Raw genomic sequence first — 17554 nt, 5'->3', positions numbered from 1 at the left:
ACTTTTTAAAATAGCCAATAGCGTTCCATTTATATATGCTCAGGCCAAAGCCGTTGAGCTCGGTAAAGCCGTATTTGACAGTTTGTGACAGCCACAACCTAACAGATTACCCCCTAGATTCAATGTAACTCTTACTAAAACAAAATAGTGATCAGAATCATGCTGAGGCTGTGTAGTTTAATACATGCTGACTGGCGCATATGATCTGCTCCGTGCTATCGCGTCTCTGGAGTAGTAACTTTAATCATATAAAACATAATTTCCTAACAACAAAATTGTGGCCAGTAAAAATGCTGAGTGGCTAGTAATTTTGGAAAACCACTATCTTTGATGAAACGAAAGTTCAGAAGAACAGCATTTATCTGAATCTTTTGTAACATTATAAATGTCTTTATCATTACTTTTGATCAATTTCAAGCATCCTTACTTATTAGTGTGTAATGTTGCAAAAGCTTTTTATTTCAGATAAATGCTCAACTTTGGATCTTTCTATTTATCAAAAAATCCTGAAAAAATGTACTCAGTTTTAAATATGGATAATAATAAAAAATTCTTGAACAGCAAATCAGTATATTAGAATGATTTCTGAACTGAAGGATCATGTGACACTGAAGACTGGAGAAATGATGCTGAAAATGTAGCTTTGATCACAGGAATAATTTACATTTACATAATACATTCAAATAGAAAACAGTTATTTTAAATAGTAAAAATATTTACAATTTTACTGCTTTGCCAATCTAATGTGCACAATACAATACAATTTGCAATCATAGAAATACTCCTATAAATAAATATGCATTCACTGACATGTATTCCAGAATAGTTTTAGTATTTGGCAAGCAGCGCATTTTTACAATAAGTTAAGTGCCTTTGTGTGGCCCCATAAATGTTAATATTTACCTGAACATAATTTTAATATGGCCTTCATTGAAATCTTTTTTTTTTTGACTACTGTCATTTTCTCGTGTCCACAGAAATACAAATAAATATCTATAATTGCATTACCTGCAATAATTTAGTAATTAGTAATTTGTATTAATAATACTAATAATGATAGTGTGTACATTGAGTTACTTTTCACTTTATGTCCTGATACTATCGATAACACGATAACAACATGCAGGTAAACGGTAAAACTGTTTGCACAACAAATCAGTGTTTTCATAATGACGATAATACAATAAAATAATATGGTATGCAATGTTAAGCAGTAAAACGAGTTGTTTTGTACAGTTAAAAATAGCTGGACGGTGAAAAGCCAGACCCATAAAATTTACAAATGGCCGCGCCCACTCTTACAGGAAGAAAAAGGTGGATAGAAGGAATGACCCTATTACTAAAAAACTCTGTACAGTTGATTATGTAATCTTTATGATGTAAAAATAACCTCAACGTCCCACCAATCTCTTATCTGGAAATACTCTTCTTGCACTGCATTGGTCACATTTCACTCAACACGTAAAGAAGCTTCATTCTGATTGGTCGATTTGCGGTAAGCGGAAACCAGATGATACTTTCTCCGGCTGATCTCTGCGCAATGGCGGAGGTCAGACTGCGGTCCGGGAGAGGAGCTTATAAGCTTTTAAAACCGCAAAATCTTCCGCTTTTGGATAAAGCCTGTAAACCGGTTTCAACGGCAGCTTACGTTGCAACTTTAATAAATTCGCCACAGCTCCGTGCGACTCGAAATGACCGTGTCGGAGCAGCTAAAAGACCGGCAGCTCTGGAGTCTCCGAGAGGAAACGTAAAAACACACATTACCGCTGCTAGTGGAGATACAAACAGCATTAAAGTGTCTTTGGACCTCCATTCTGGAAATGTTTGTGCATTGACTGACTGCCATGGATCGAAATCTAAAGCATCTTCAGTTGACGTGTTGTCGTGTTTGGGAACGCATGGAAAACTCCCTCTCCTGTCCAGACATACTGGCACTGACTTTAAACGCCAGTTAAGGAGATCCATCTATAAAAAGACACTCTATAGACCTCCAAAAGAATTTTTATGGCAGTGTATGTCTTTCACCAGAGCTTATAGTGGCACACAGGATGAAGGCAGTCTGTTATACAAATCAAAGTCTGCTTATTATGACATTTTGGAAGTTTCTCCAACCGCCACGCATGCGCAAATCAAGACAGCTTACTATAAGCAGTCCTTTATATATCACCCAGACAAGAACGCAGGCAGCGAGGACGCCGCGTTCATGTTCTCTCAGATAAGCGAGGCCTACAACGTCCTGGGTAATAAAGCTCTGAGGAGGAAATACGACTGTGGTATCCTGAGTCAAGCAGATGTACAGGGATCCAGCAAACCCACCGGTAGAGATAGTTCAGCATCAGGACAGCAGAGCAGAAGCCGACACTCGCCCTCTGTTGGAGCCGCCCAGCAGAACATCTTCGACTTTGATACCTTCATCAGATCACACTATGCAGAACAGCTGAAGAGAGAGCAGGAGATCCGGCAACGCAGAGAAAAGATCATGAGGAAGAAAGAGAAGATGGCTGAGGATATCAAACTGGGCAGGTTAAATGAGTTCGCTGTAGGGGTGATTCTGGCTATGGCGATGATGGTCTTATTTAGCCTGAAGTCTAGCAAGTGAGGAAGATAAAGGGATACTTGAAAAATATCTCACTTTTTTAACAGCTAAAAGTTGGGTTTTAATTCAAAATAATGTGCCAACACACACAATATATGGTACAGATATGTCATATTTACCATTTTTTTATGTTTCAACAAACCCTACCTGAAGGTAAATTAAATACAAAATACCCTTTAAAATTATAACTGATTTTCTTAAGAGGTTTGTTGAATTTTTTATTTTTTTTTGGAATACATATAGTCTAAATCAGTCTTGTTTTAAATAAAATTAAGTTAGGGCTGCAAAACGATTAATTGCGAATAATCCCATTCAAAATAAAAGTTTGTTTACATACTATATGTGTGTACTGTGTATATTTATGTATATATAAATACACACTCACATATGTATATATCTATATATATCTACATCTATCTATCTATCTATCTATCTATCTATCTATATATATATATACATATATATATATATATATATATATATATATATATATATATATATATGATTTATATTATATATAAATTCAAATATTTTAGATATAAATCTACTATATTTAATATACACATCCTTAATATATATATATATATATAAAATAAATATACACAGTGCACACACATAGTATGTAAACAAACTCTTATATTAAAAAAATTAAAAATGGATATATATATATATATATATATATATATATATATATATATATATATATATATATATATATATATATATAGCCTGCAAAACGATTAGTCACGATTAATCGATTCAACAACGTTGTTCACATGCTGGGTGTGTGTACTGTTTATGTATATATAAATACACATGTATAAATATTTGTACACTATTTATATTAAATATACACATATTTTACATATAAACCCAACATATATTTTCTCAATATATATATATACATGTATGTGTATATAAATACACAGTACACACATATAGTATGTAAACAAATGTATTTTGAATTGATAAATTGCGACTAATCGTTTTGCAGCTCTATATATAATGGATATATATATATAATGGATATATATATATATATATACACACACACACACACACACATATACATACAGTAGTCAACATTCGAAGTGGATCAAAACCTTTCATCAAATTTGTCCTAAAACCAAAAAGAATACCCGTTCTTATCTTAGGACAACTTTGATGAACTTTTTTGATCCACTTCAAATGTTGACTTCTGTATATGTATATATGGTGTGTATATATATATATACACACACACACACACACACATACATATATATGTATATATATACAGACAGACTGATTCAGCCTACTTGATCCTAAACGTTTAATTTTTGGTTTGTCTGTCATAATGGATTCCATTGTAGCTATAATTGTGTGCTCTACCTCATCTGTTGAACTGTATTCAAACTTTCAAAGTAATATGATTTGTGTAGGTATGGAGCATAATGCATTTAAACGGTTAGGAAACACTGATGGCTTTATTTTGCACAAAGGGCTTTGGTAAAAACGGCCTTTATTATTATTATTTGTCTGGCTTCACTTCACCCTTTATTTAAGTTTTAGAAGTATTGTGTACAAAATAAATGTCTGTCACTTGAAAGTAAAGTGTAATTTATTCACTTGGACGAATGGTGGAAATGTTCTGGATTAGTTGTCGGTTAATTGTAAAGGATGTAGGCTGTTAACGCAAGCTGTGGGTTCAATATGAAGTTGGAATGGATATGGAGATTTGCTGATAACACAATAATTTAATTCAAATGTGCCTTGGATGAATATGTATACTGTGAATACTGTGGAAAGAAAATAAATTATTTAAAATATTTCAGTAACTGTCTGTGTTTGTGTGGAAGTGTGGTATTTCTAGCAGTACGTGCTTATTTTTTGTTTCACGTAAGCCCTTAAAATGTCCCCATGACACAGATATATGTATGCATACACTACCAGTCAAAAGTTTTTAAACAGTAAGATTTTTTGTTTTCTAAAGTCTCTTCTGCTCACCAAGCCTGCATTTATTTGATCCAAAGTACAGCAAAGTAAAAAAAAAAAAAATATTTTTTACTATTTAAAATAATTTTTATGTTTGAATATATTTTTAAATTATAATTTATTCCTGTGATCAAAGCTGCATTTTCAGCATTATTACTCCAGTCTTCAGTGTCACATGATGCTTCAGAAATCCTTCTAAAATGCTGTTTAAGAAACATTTATTATTATCAATATTTTAAAAAGTTGAGGACATTTTTTCAGGATTCTTTGATGAATAGAAAGATCCAAAGATCTAGTATATTATCTATTAGTAGTTTTATTTAGCAAGAATGCTTTAAATTGATCGAAAGTGGTGATAAAACATTTATAATGTTACAAAAGCTTTCTATTTCAGATAAATGCTGTTCTTCTGAACTTTCTATTCAAAGAAACCTGAAACAATTCTACTCTGTTGTTTTCAACATCATAACAATAATAAATGTTTTTTGAGCAGCAAATCAGAATATTAGAATAATTTCCAAAGGATCATGTGACTGGAGTAATGATGCTAAAAATTCAGCTTTGAAATCACAAGAATAAATGATATTTTAAAATATATTCAAATAGAAAACAGTTATTTTAAAGAGTAAAACTATATAAAAAGAATTACCATTATTGCTGCACTTTGGATCAAATAAATTAATAAAAAATATATATATAAAAACGTTTGACTGGTAGTGTATATAATGGTTGTAGTCATAAAAACATTCACACATTGTAGTTGACACATACTTTGTGCTGCTTGAACATGGGTTCAAATTCCTGACATCAAAAATACTCAAATAAATGCAGAGTACAGTGGTAATGTGTTTGTACAAAAGATATTTACTTCAGTTAATACACCTATGGTGGTAATGAGGAATAATAATAATAATAATTATAATAATAATAATAATGAATTTCAAACAGTGATATTGCTTTTTTCATTTTGGATTAGAACTGTAACAGCGCTGGGAACAGAATACAAGACTACATGATGATACACAAAGGAAAAACCAACCGAACTAAATACATATCAAGAGAACAAAGTGGAAGAGTCTTTATTCAGGTAAAATGGAGGATTCAGCTCCATCTTGTGGTTCAAAACCATGACACATAGAAAAATAAACCGTACAACTGTCGTTAGCAGGTGTAAGAGGGAAAGTGTCACCAACAAACTAATGGACAAAAGGACTGTGCTAAACCGAGGTTCTACCTGAGCTTTGAGAGACCTAAGGAGAATCTATAGGATACCAGCTTGTGTTGGGAGCTGCCTGTCATATTTCATTACAAGGCTTCATATTACCCATATTACAGCATACAGAGCAACAACAGAGAGAGAGAAAGAGATCCGAACGTCATGATCAAGACATCCCATTTCCATAGATTGTTGGTCGAAATGAATCGTGATAAAGTGTTGCTCTCGCTGAGACAGATGTATAATCGTCGTGCTCGCCTCACATGTAACACAATTACACAACTTTAAAAACAAAGTAAGGGAAACAAACAAAAAAAAAAAAAAATCAAATCTCCATCTGGGATACGATGAAACAAACGGTGGCTGTTCAGAACATACTGTCTCAGGTGAAGAAAGAACATACTGTCTCAGGAAGTGATGTAAGTGTGTGAGGGAATAAACGAGGTAACAATTATGACATCACTAGCGAACTAAGCTACGGACGAATATCTACATTAATGCTACTCGTGACTACCAATGTAATATCAATAATGATGATCTTTTTTTGTTGCTTTGTTTTTCTTTTTTTCTTTTTTTGTCTTTTTCTTAAGAAATCATATAAACGTGCTGTCTGTGCAGTCGTTATGTTGATGTGTTATTTAGTCATCTGCAATACTTTCCATAGAAAAATATTTGCAAAAAGCAGAGAAAAAGTGCTGGACATCTGCATCGAGAATCGTCTGGAAACTCTATAAGTGTTCTTCTAAGTGTTTCATGCCATGATATCAACAGTACAACTACGGTTTCAGTCAGTGAGAACGTGACAGACATTAAAAAAAGCGTCTGTTAATATAGACCAGATTTGAATGTGCTCCTAAACGTGTGTTTTTCCTCGTCTGTGTTCAATTGGAACACATGTTCGTGATCAGAAAAGAGTCTTTACAAGTTGATTTGTCTGCGTTGACAATTTGGTCCACACTACAGTATAGTCTACAAATCATTTCAAGAGTTTCCACCATAGACGCCAAATCTGTCATCTGTGAACTTCCTCCAGCATGGGGGGAATCCTACTGTTAAAATACAAGAACATGGTCACAAAAACATCTAATGAATGCCTAGAGATGATTAAAACGACGTTTGGGACGAAGAGATGCGAAGTTAACCGATTTGCCATTGTAAAAACTTTGGTTTTTTTAATAACCAAGCCTGAATCCTGGGACAGCTGTTTTCTCTCAGATAAAACAATACAGACACCCTAAAGTACAGAATAGTATGACCTGAGACTAGATGAGACCTTATTATTATTATTCAACTTGCTGGCGAAAATTGCTAAAATGCGCTATGATACTTCCAATCACTTATTCGGAATGAAGACGACGCGATTATATAGCGAACAGTTTTCAGTGAAGGCACTCCAATGTTAGACGTGGAGAGAAAGTTCGAGAAACAGTCACGGGCTTTCGACGTATTATTTCGCTAAAAACATCGGTTCATGAAGTATCTCTCTGTGCTTTCGTTAGGTCTTAAAGAGACAAATTTGATTTGAATCATTCATTGGCACACGTAAAAAAGGCCAAAGGTAGTTTTAAGCCGTTCTTCGAGATTGATCGGCGTCAATTTTGAAACGCAACCGAACGACATCAAGTGAATTTCATTCCCACTAAAAAACGGCAACAAAAAGTCCAATTCCTCAAGGTGCAGCTCAAAGCGACAGCTAATTTTCAGTGACGTTAACTACCAGTTGTTCACTGGCTCATCATAGCGACTTGATTGCGATTTATAAACGTAACGTTACGTAATCTCAGAACGTTTGCAGGTGAATTACCTGAAAACCCAATTCAAGAGCGTCAATCGTAGAGTCAATACAGCCAAACGCAATTCATCTTGAATTGTCATTAAAGTTAAAACATCTAAAATGCGTACTAATTAAAATCATTAATGCAATACATAGAATTCTGCTTCCTTTGTCAATGTAGTAACTGTTCATCCAGCTCACTAACAGAGTAAAATATATGGAACAAAAACAAAAAAAAGATAATCTTCAGAATTAATCAATAGACATGTATCAAAAGTACATCATTTAAATGTAATCCAATACTGCCGGCAGTCTATTAGTCTAAAAATATGTAACCTGACCTTTTATAGTCCCTTCCATTACAAAAAAAGAACACGTATAACAATATAAGACATCAATATGTAAAAGACAGCATCTATAAATAAGCAAACCACACCAACAAACAAAAAAAATATCTACCATTAGTTTATGCGTGTAAATAAAAAGAACTTAAATGTACTATGTGATATGCTGCAGGACTGCTAAATAGCTTAGGGACGTGAGGAGGTGTTTGCTTCCACTGCCTGTGGCGAGTAGTAGTAGTAATATACAAATATAGATCGCTCTTGTCAACAATCACACACACACAAACACCCTCACACACAAGGTTCGCGCGTGGCACCACCGATCTGCGCTTTCGTTCACAAAATCAACTGCATACAATGACACAAGGGCCGGAAGTGAAAGGTGAGCAGGTTTCCAAAGGTGTTTCAGGAGAGAAAGAACGTTTTTCTACAGAGGTGCCAAGTCCGTGTAGAGATTCACCTCGGGCTGCTAACGTTAAAAGAGCTTTTCATTCACAATCTACATATTTTCCTCTTTTTGTTTTTTTTCTTTAGACGTGTGTTAAATGAGGATGAAAATGTGTCCGAGTCCTCCGTCGTATACAGTATGAAGAAAAAACCAAACACAAGTCCGTTTCGCAAGGTGTTTTTTTTCCAGTCGTCTCGGAGGACAGATGCGCCACGAAAAGCTCGTATGCGGTTGGGTGAACAGTGAATGGAAAAGCTGGTGAAGAACCTGAAGTTTCGAGTTTGCACGAGAGCGTCCGGTACCCTGGTGCTGAGGACCAGCCCATACAGTGCAGTGGCCCACGGCCACACCATAGAATTAGAATTTATAACACCATAGATATTGGATTAGAATTGTAATTCTATGGGCCCAAACCGCCCAACTTGGTTAGAGGTCTCTGATGTATGGTTCTATTATAAGAGGATAAAAATCAGGCTTGTTCATTCTCTTTAAAAAATATCTCGTCAGGAATATTTACTCAAAGTACTGTACAAATCCTTTTTTTCTTCACTATCTGTCTTTGTTTTGGCCTAAAATGACGTTTATTATTAAACAAGACCTCCGCGGGCTTCAAAACGCAAGTCGCGGAGGCGATTAAAGCTATGGAAAAAAATAAACGAGCGCTACCCTTACAAGAGACCTAAATAACGATAAAAATTGACACTTAGCTATCGAGTTACGAAATTACTCCCGTCTCCCATTCGCGTCGACCTTACGACAACAGTATGAATTTTTGCGTGATCGTGGATTTACGACGATTTCTTTTTTTCGTTCGCATGATTTTTTTTTAGGCCGTTGGCGTGTAAAATCAAAAGGAGTGCTGTTTAGAGTCAACTGACTGTGCAATCTCTCGGTGGCAACTTAATTGCTATAAAAAGGATTTTCTTCTCGCGTCGGAGAAGCTTCCGAACTGTGAAAATAATGCGGGTTCCATTACGCTGGAATCCATTGCGTACTAGAGTTGCATAGCCATTGGATGGCCTCCTCTGGGGTAGGGAGGGAGAGGCAGGTGGGACGGTGCACCCGTGTTCCTTCAGCCAACACTTGCTTTTAAATGCTTGACTTTTGGTTTGAAACCGGTTCGAACTAGTCTTTGCTGACGGCCGAAGCGTACGTGATACAAAAGAGGAAACTCCCAAGACTCTTGAGAACTGATAAATTATTGTAACAGTTATTCAGCTTGTTGGTGAGAAGGTCTCTATTAGAAATAGAGACACTGTGATATCATAGTGTGTGTGTTTTTTGTGACTGTCGCCAGTCTTGAGAATATTTCGTGGGAACGCTCCCTCTCCTGTGCTTTTCAGTTTTGTGTCTCCACCATTAGCCAATGGTGTCACAGCCCTGTGGCCAGCAGGGCTGTTAAGTGCTTCACAAAATAAACAGACTAAAAACTTGTTTCCTTTTCTTGTTCTTGTCTCTGATAGCCCACTTCTAAACAGCGAATCGAAAACCCTTGGGTTAACCGGTGTTGTGTGTGCACCAGGCTTGGCCGGGTTAGCTCAGTGAGGGACAAAGTGAGAATAAAACGACGACAACGTGGCGGCGCCCTCAGAACTCCCATTCGTGAGGCTCGTCGCGGTTCGCCGCTTTCTCCAGCCTGTGGATGATGTTGTTGAGGTTGGCTGCTTTCTTCTTGCGCAAACTGCTGTCCTTTGGGTTTCGGCAGGGGGTCGCGACGGCAGTGGCGGCGGAGGATGCGGACTCGGGGATGCCGAACAGGCTGTCTATGATGCCTCCTCGTGGCCTGCTGGTGCCCGAGGCACTGGGGAACTCGGCCTCAGCCTCTTCGTCTCTGTGGCTGAGGCTGGGGCTCTCCAGGAAGCCCTTGCGCTCCTCTGAGCCGCTCGGTCGGCCCTCCGCGGTGCTGTCGGACTCTGTGCCGTCGCAGCTGTTGTCTCCTTCGCCCCCAGACTTCCCGGGCCGCGCCGAGGGGGACCCGCCTTCGCCGGCCGCCGCCTGGATCTCTTCAATGAAGAGCTCTCGTCGGATACGGGATCTGTAGGAGCAACGAACGAGACTTGTGAGAAAAGTGACAAAGGCAGGGGAACGTACAGTTGAGGTCAAAAGTTCATCCCCCTTTAAGAATCTACATGAAAAATGTTAATTATTTGACCAAAATAAGAGGGATCATACACTATGCATGTTTTGGTTTATTTAGTACTGACCTGAATAAGATTTCCACATATAAGACGTTTACATATAGTCCACAAGAGAAAATGATAGTTGACTTTATAAAAATGGTCCCGTTCAAAAGTTTACATCCCCTTGATTCTTAATTAATCCTGAATGATCCACAGCTGTGTTTTTTTGTTTAGTGATAGTTGCAGTGCTGACTATACTGAATCCAACATTAATTAGTCGCAACACAAGCGTGAGTAACAATGTTTTTACCATGTGTCACTAATGCTTTGTCTGTTACATATTGTTTACATTCATAAGATTTTAACCACAAAGACCTATATTGACTTTAGAGCACACTACAGCAACGTCTATGTATTATTTTAATATGCAAAACTGTTACCCGATCATAGCAGTGGGCGTTTACTTCTAAGTCTTGAATGTGGCATGCCTATCAAATCGAGTGTTTCAAAAAGAAGGTCAAAAATATGATAGTAAAGCCTGGTACTTATAAAGTAAGGTGTTTTTTTGTTGCAAAAATTTTAACATTATAAGAGGACCAAAAATTAATTTTATAACTCCTTTAAGTGGTAAAACACCTCAGTACCTGTAGTTGTGGAACCAGTTGATGACCGTGCTTGTTTTGAGATTGAGCTGGCTCGCTAACTCCTCGATGGTTTTAGGGGAGGGGTAAGGCTTCTGCTGGTAGGCTCTCTTCAGAGCTTCCTTCTCTTCTGGAGCCAGCACCACGCGGGGTTTCTTCAGCTGGGGCTGCTGCTGCTGCTGCTGGGGCTGCTGCTGGGAGAGGTTTTGGGGGCTGGCGCCCTGAGTGAGGTCACTTCCTGACAGACCGCTCTCCAGCGAATGACTCTCACCGATGGAGCTATGGCGCCTCTTCATGTAGGCTGGAAAACACATATGGAGAACAGCTGTAAATACAATCAGAGAATATACATACAAATAAGCAAATGTGCTTTGGGAAATGTGTTTCACTGATGCACTGAACAGCAAGTTAAAGTATTGGCCCATATGTGACCCTGGACCACAAAAAGTAGCATGGGTATATTTGTAGAAATAGCCAGCATTGTGTGGGTCAAAATCATCAATTTTTCTTTTATGCCAAAAACCATTAAGATATTAACTAAAGATCATGTTCCATGAAGATGTGTTGTAAATTTCCTACTGTAAATATATCAAAACTTAATTTTTAATTATTAACATGCATTGCGATTTTCTCAGTATTTTCTTTTTTTTTTTCCACACTCAGAGTCCATACAAACCATACATCAACGGTAAGCTTATTTGTTCATCTTTTAGGTGATGTATAAATCTCAATTTCAAAAAAATGTACCCTTCCGACTGGTTTTGTGGTCCAGGGTCACATATTGATTGAATTGAATATTGGGGGGCAATGTGTTCCCTTATTGTATATGGTGGTTACAGTCCTACTGAAGAGCATGTGTTAGATGCTTTAAATTAAATTACAGTTAATAAAATACATGATTGCTGTATTTTTCTCTAGTCAGTAGGGGGCAGCCTTTGATTACAAAAATTATTATTGCATCTTGAGGTCTTTGTGAGTTTGACTCATCCATCCGCATTACTAAAGTAATAATTCAAACATAATTATTAGAAAATCATCCCACAAAAGAAAGATTCATCAAGGCTAAACTATAAATATAACCTGATTATTTAAAAGTATATTTTTTCTATAATTTGTTGTACATCTGTTTTTATTTGTCGCACATGACCGTTTCTATGTTTTTGAGCATTGTTGTTTAGCAAACTATGCTAATTCAAATCAAGTAATTCATTTTCATAACATGAAATGACATTTTTTACTAGTGAGCATCAGTTTTTTTCAGCATTTTCCTCAAACATATTTAGCTGTCAAAAAGTTATACTGTAAGTGTAGTGTAAAAATTTCAGATATTGTACGATTCAGATTAAAAAACAAGTATTGCATTTTGTTCAACAAGGGCACATCAGTTTGATCAAAAGTGACAGTAAAAATATTTATAAAGAAAAAAAAAATGTGAAAAAAGAATCCTATAACCGTTTCCACAAAAATATTAGGCATTTTTCAACTTTGATAATAATAATACATGTTTCGTAAGCAGCAAATCACTAGATTATATTCATTTCTGAAGGATCATGTGATACGACTGGCTGCAGAAAATTCAGCTTAGCATCACAGGAATTAATTAAATTTTAGGATTAATTTATATAGAAAACAACATTAAATTGGAATAATATTTCACAATTTTGTGTGCTAGTAAATATTGGTAAAGTATCTGAATTGGTATCTGAAGGTAAGTGCAAATCTGAATTCCTGGCCCAACTAGTCCCAAATATTCTCAAAATGCCAGGAATTCCTTCTTCTTCGAACAATTTACAGTTAAATGAAAACAAATTCCAGTAAAAATAACACTACGTAATCAGTATAATCTTTCTATTTTTTCTTAAATGAAACAAAAAACAGAGAGCAAGCGCATTAAAATAATTTTTCTGATTAGAAAAAAAAAATCACAGTAGAGCTAACTACAGAGCTGTGTGTGAAATTTGTCATTTCCGCTGCGTTTCAGTGTCTGCTGAAGAGGAGCCTTTGGCAACAGCAATGGTAAAAGATTCCGCTGGTGGCCAAAACTCTCAGAACAAGGGCCAAGCAAGGCTAATTTGCTTTGTGCCTCTAGCCAGCGTTGAGGTCAAATTCATACTCTTTTCTGAAAAGCTGGAGCGAGGTGGAGAGAGACTAAAACAGAGAGCGAGAACACGACAGCAAAGCCGTTGCTTTCCGTCCCTGGCAAGCACACAGTGAGCTTTAGGGGTAAACGGTGGAGCCAGTTTCACTCTAATGAGGAGGTCCCCCCGAGTTTCGCCCGCTCCACGCGCACGCGAACCGCAAAGCCTGACTCATAACAAAACCATCATCGTCATCGTCACCCAGGGAGCACCAGTAATGTCACTTTTAGCCCGAGAGGAGTGTTAAACAGGCCTAATGACTCCAGGAATGTTCACTTGGCCTGCTGCAAGCTCGCAGGCGTACGGGCCCGGCGCTGGGTGCAGTGGACTTTAAGTAAGCCAGCCCCACAGAGCCGTCAGCCTGTCACAGCCGATCACAGAAATGACATCTCCCACCCTCATCAATCCAGACAGCGGAGCGACGAGCGGCCTCACAGAGCATGTGCGGCCTATTCGGCAGCCAGAGGACACATCTGGGCTATTAAAGAGGGAAAAAAAAGAGCAATCAAACAGCCCATCAGGCCTCCCTCCGCCTGACCGCCTCGTCTCCGGCATCTCGCGGATCTCTTCACATTAAAGAGAGGCGCGCTGACGAGAGGCAGCTTAAAGATTGTTTTCTGCAACTCCTGCGCCGCCTGGAATCAATACTGGATAAACACAATCACACAGTTGGCGATAATTAGCAGGTGCTTCATGTAAATATGGACACATGACTAAGGTACTGAAGATCTGCGACAACCGTGCATGAAAATACACAATCGTTGAGGTTGAGATTAAGTCTTTGTTTACCAATGGTACTTTGCTTTGAAAATGTAAACTTATTTACTTTTATTTAGCAAGGATGCATTCATGGGCCAAATGCAACAGTAAAGACATTTATAATGTTTATACCTATATTTTATAACTTCCAATAAGAATGCTTTTGCTGATGTAACTGTTACATACATTAATTATTTTATAGGGCTGGGCTTTGAAACAAATTTTACAATTTGATTCGCTTCTGATTCACCAACTTGCGATTCAATTTCTGTTTCGATTCAATATCGATTATTTTGGATATATGTCAGGTACAGTACATCCATGCCAAATTTTCTCAAGGTAAAAAAATCTCTCAACTAATGCTGTAAAATATACATGTGAGTCAGTTGGTACTACATTACTATAATATTGAAGGTTAAAATTAACTGATTTGTATACAAACACTTCAATTACACTCGATTAAGTATTTAAAATAATATAGTAACAATTACATAATTATATTTCTACTCTATATTTATATTCAGACATAAATTAAACATAGAAGAACAGTAAAAATTGTAATATGTTATATGGTGCATATATTTAGCTACATACAAGCTGTTATATTGACGTCTTTCCGTGATTGAAACACTGATTGAGCGATTACATGAGACAGGATACAGATTTTGGAACGTTGAACAAATTCTTTTACCATACCTCTGGATGTTTATTCATGTTTATTTCACTGAGGAGATCAGTTCACGTGTGATTCATGCTTTCGTTTCTCTTGAACTGAGGTGCTGCAGCGATCTGTCCAGTGTTGCCAACTTCTTTCAATGGAAAGTAGCTAAAGCCAGCTTGAAAAGTCGCTAATGTTGCTAGATGACGTCATATGTTAATTAGCATTTTCATTATGCCATTATGCCATATTGCCTTTTACATTTGTTTGGCTCTCTGTGCTCACATACTGAGTTTGCAGCCAAATTCTCAATAAAACTGTCTTAATTCATATATTTTACTGTTTCTGTTGTCCTCGCGTTTGTGCGGCAGTAGCCGAGTCTCAGAAACTAAAAAGGTTTGTCCAAGAAGTCTCTAGGATTGTCTCTAGGCACTTTTTTGGAAAAAAGTCGCTAAGTTGGCAACACAGGATCTGTCACTCCACATCAGGGTTACCAGGTTTTCACAACAAAACCTGCCTAATTGCTACCTAAAACTAGCCCAAACGCGTTTCAAAGGGGGTTACCCATTAAAAATGTACCCCTCATTTGGCAGGTTAAAATACATGTTTTTTGGTCAAATTTGCATTCCAGGTGATAAATATCACATTTTTTGAGTCACTTCAACCCATGGACATAAAAAACCCGCGGCATCAGTGATAAAGTAGCCCAATTCCAGACCTGGCAACACTGCTCTACATTAAAAAGCGACAAATTGGTATTTATTGTTTGAATACTGTAATAAAATGGACAGAATTTGAAATCTGAGACTTTGTTTCATATCAAAAGTTACAAAGCACAAAGCTTATTGCGATTTATTCTATGGGAGGTGCGCTACAATGTTCCATTCATTACCTGAAAACAGGCTAGACTAATTGATCTTGGGATTTAAGAATCAATATCGTTTCGTAAACATGGGAATCGATTAAAATCGAGAAATCAATATTTTTTACCCAACCCTATAATTTTAAAGCAGACTTGGCAACACTGCTCCACATATAAAAAAACAACAAAACGGTATTTATTGTTTGAATACTGTAATAAAATGGACAGAATTTGAAATCTCAGACTTTGTTTTTTTGGATATTAAAAGTAACAAAGCACAAAACTTATTGCGATTTATTGAATGGGAGGTGCACTACAATCTTCTACTCATTAACTGAAAACAGGCTAGATTAATTGATCTTGTGATTTAAGAATCAATATCGTTTCGTAAACATGGAAATCGATTAAAATTGAGAAATCAATATTTTTTACCCAGCCCTATCATTTTACATGTTACATTTGGGGGAAAAAACATTATGTAAGATTTTACAGTGGCTGAAATAGATTTGCAGAATGACAAAAATAGCCAAAAAAAAACACCATGTACTTATGTGTGAATGTGGCTGGATTGAGCTTTTGAAAACAAAATGTGGTGAGGACATTATCCTGCCCCCCAGCTACTGACGTTAGCAGTTCCTGGTTTGAAACTACCAGTTTTAAAGTGGCTAAAACCAATAAGTCTGTCCCTGAGCTGCCATTTCTTTACATGAAACCAGCTCGGATTGGGCTCCAGCATTTTGTTAGTGAAAAAAGAGGTTGATAGGAAACTGGAAACGCGATCCAAATGAGCACTATGGTTCAGGCAAACTGCTGCAACGCAGATCCATCGTCAAGTGAAGAAAAAAACAACAACAAAAAACAAATAAAATTCCACACCAGACAGCCATCTTTTAAATGTCCTGAAAAGACCTGCCAACTAAGCCGACACTGAACAAACTGTGAAGCACTTTAATAAACACTGAAATAAAAACATTCTGAAACAACACAGACAATTGCAAACAGGTGTTTGTTGGTGTGCGGCCAGACGGCGGCAGATGCCTTTCGAGGAGGGAGATTACCTTTCTTTTCCATCCGCTTCATGTCCATGAGCTTCTCCACGTTCCGCGGGTCACTCAGCCACAGCTGCATGCGCACGAACGGCTCCCGACCCTTCAAACTGAGCTTGTGCCAAGGCTTGGGCCGAGCCAGCAGATCAGACACGGAGCCCTGCGTCAAACCCAGGATGCTCTCGCCAAACAGACGCTGGCCTGTAGCGCAAACAAAATCACATTCGTCAAGAAAACTTTATCTGACTCAACGTTGAACAATCTGAAACAGTCCAAATGCTTGTCTTAATATTAAACAAGATACTGTTTTATTATTAACAAACTTATTTTTGTAAAACATTTTACTTGAAGTATTTTGTGCTATACTAAAAAAATCCACTTGGTTTGATATTTTGTTATCCTAACTGTGTCTTAAAGGGATAGTTCACCCAAAAATTAAAATTCTGTCATTAATTACTCACCCTCATGTTGTTCCAAACCCTTAAGACCTTCGTTCATCTTAAAAACACAAATGAAGATATTTTTTAAGAAATCCAAGAGCTTTCTGACCCCGTTTTTGTTTTCTTTGCACAAAAAGTATTCCTGCAGCTTTATAAAAATAAGGTTGAACCACACATGGACTATTTAAACGAAGTCCTTATTACCTTTCTAGGCCTTGAGCCTTCAGATGTGGTACTTACTCTGCTGTCTATGCAGGGTCAGAAAGCTCTCTGATTTCATCAAAAATATCTTAACTTGTGTTTCGAAGATAAACAAAGGTCTTACAGGTTTGGAACGACATGAGGGTGAGTAACTTAAGGCAGAATTTTCATTTTTAGGTGAACTATTTCTTCAAGTGGCCTAAAAATACATTTTGAGGCCAATGTAGATACATTTAATTTATGTTGGGCCAATATTATTATTTAACAAAACATAAACATCTAGGAACATGCTTTTATTGTATTGTGGGATCAAGTTTGATCAACCAAACCCTGATGA

General features: G+C 37.0%; 2 protein-coding genes across 2 annotated transcripts in view; one reads left to right on the top strand and one right to left on the bottom strand.

The window, feature by feature from the left end:
* Positions 1 to 1468: 1468 nt before the first annotated feature.
* Positions 1469 to 4409, top strand: dnajc30a (DnaJ (Hsp40) homolog, subfamily C, member 30a). The gene has a single exon (XM_073829789.1). It carries the CDS (start codon positions 1511 to 1513, stop codon positions 2597 to 2599), a length of 1089 nt encoding a protein of 362 aa, XP_073685890.1. The 5' UTR covers positions 1469 to 1510; the 3' UTR covers positions 2600 to 4409.
* Positions 4410 to 5411: 1002 nt separating this feature from the next.
* Positions 5412 to 17554, bottom strand: part of cux1a (cut-like homeobox 1a) — a 106334-nt gene continuing 94191 nt past the window's right edge. The window contains exons 22-24 of the mRNA XM_073829238.1: positions 16589 to 16777; positions 11117 to 11414; positions 5412 to 10387 (exon numbers count right to left, since the gene is read on the bottom strand). Coding sequence (XP_073685339.1) covers positions 9940 to 10387; positions 11117 to 11414; positions 16589 to 16777 — 935 coding nt within the window. The 3' untranslated portion in view covers positions 5412 to 9939. The remainder of the gene's footprint in view (positions 10388 to 11116; positions 11415 to 16588; positions 16778 to 17554) is intronic.

This window comes from Garra rufa, chromosome 23 (genome assembly GCF_049309525.1).
Source record: "Garra rufa chromosome 23, GarRuf1.0, whole genome shotgun sequence".
Classification (NCBI taxonomy): domain Eukaryota; kingdom Metazoa; phylum Chordata; class Actinopteri; order Cypriniformes; family Cyprinidae; genus Garra; species Garra rufa.
This window is presented reverse-complemented; position numbering and strand designations above follow the sequence as displayed.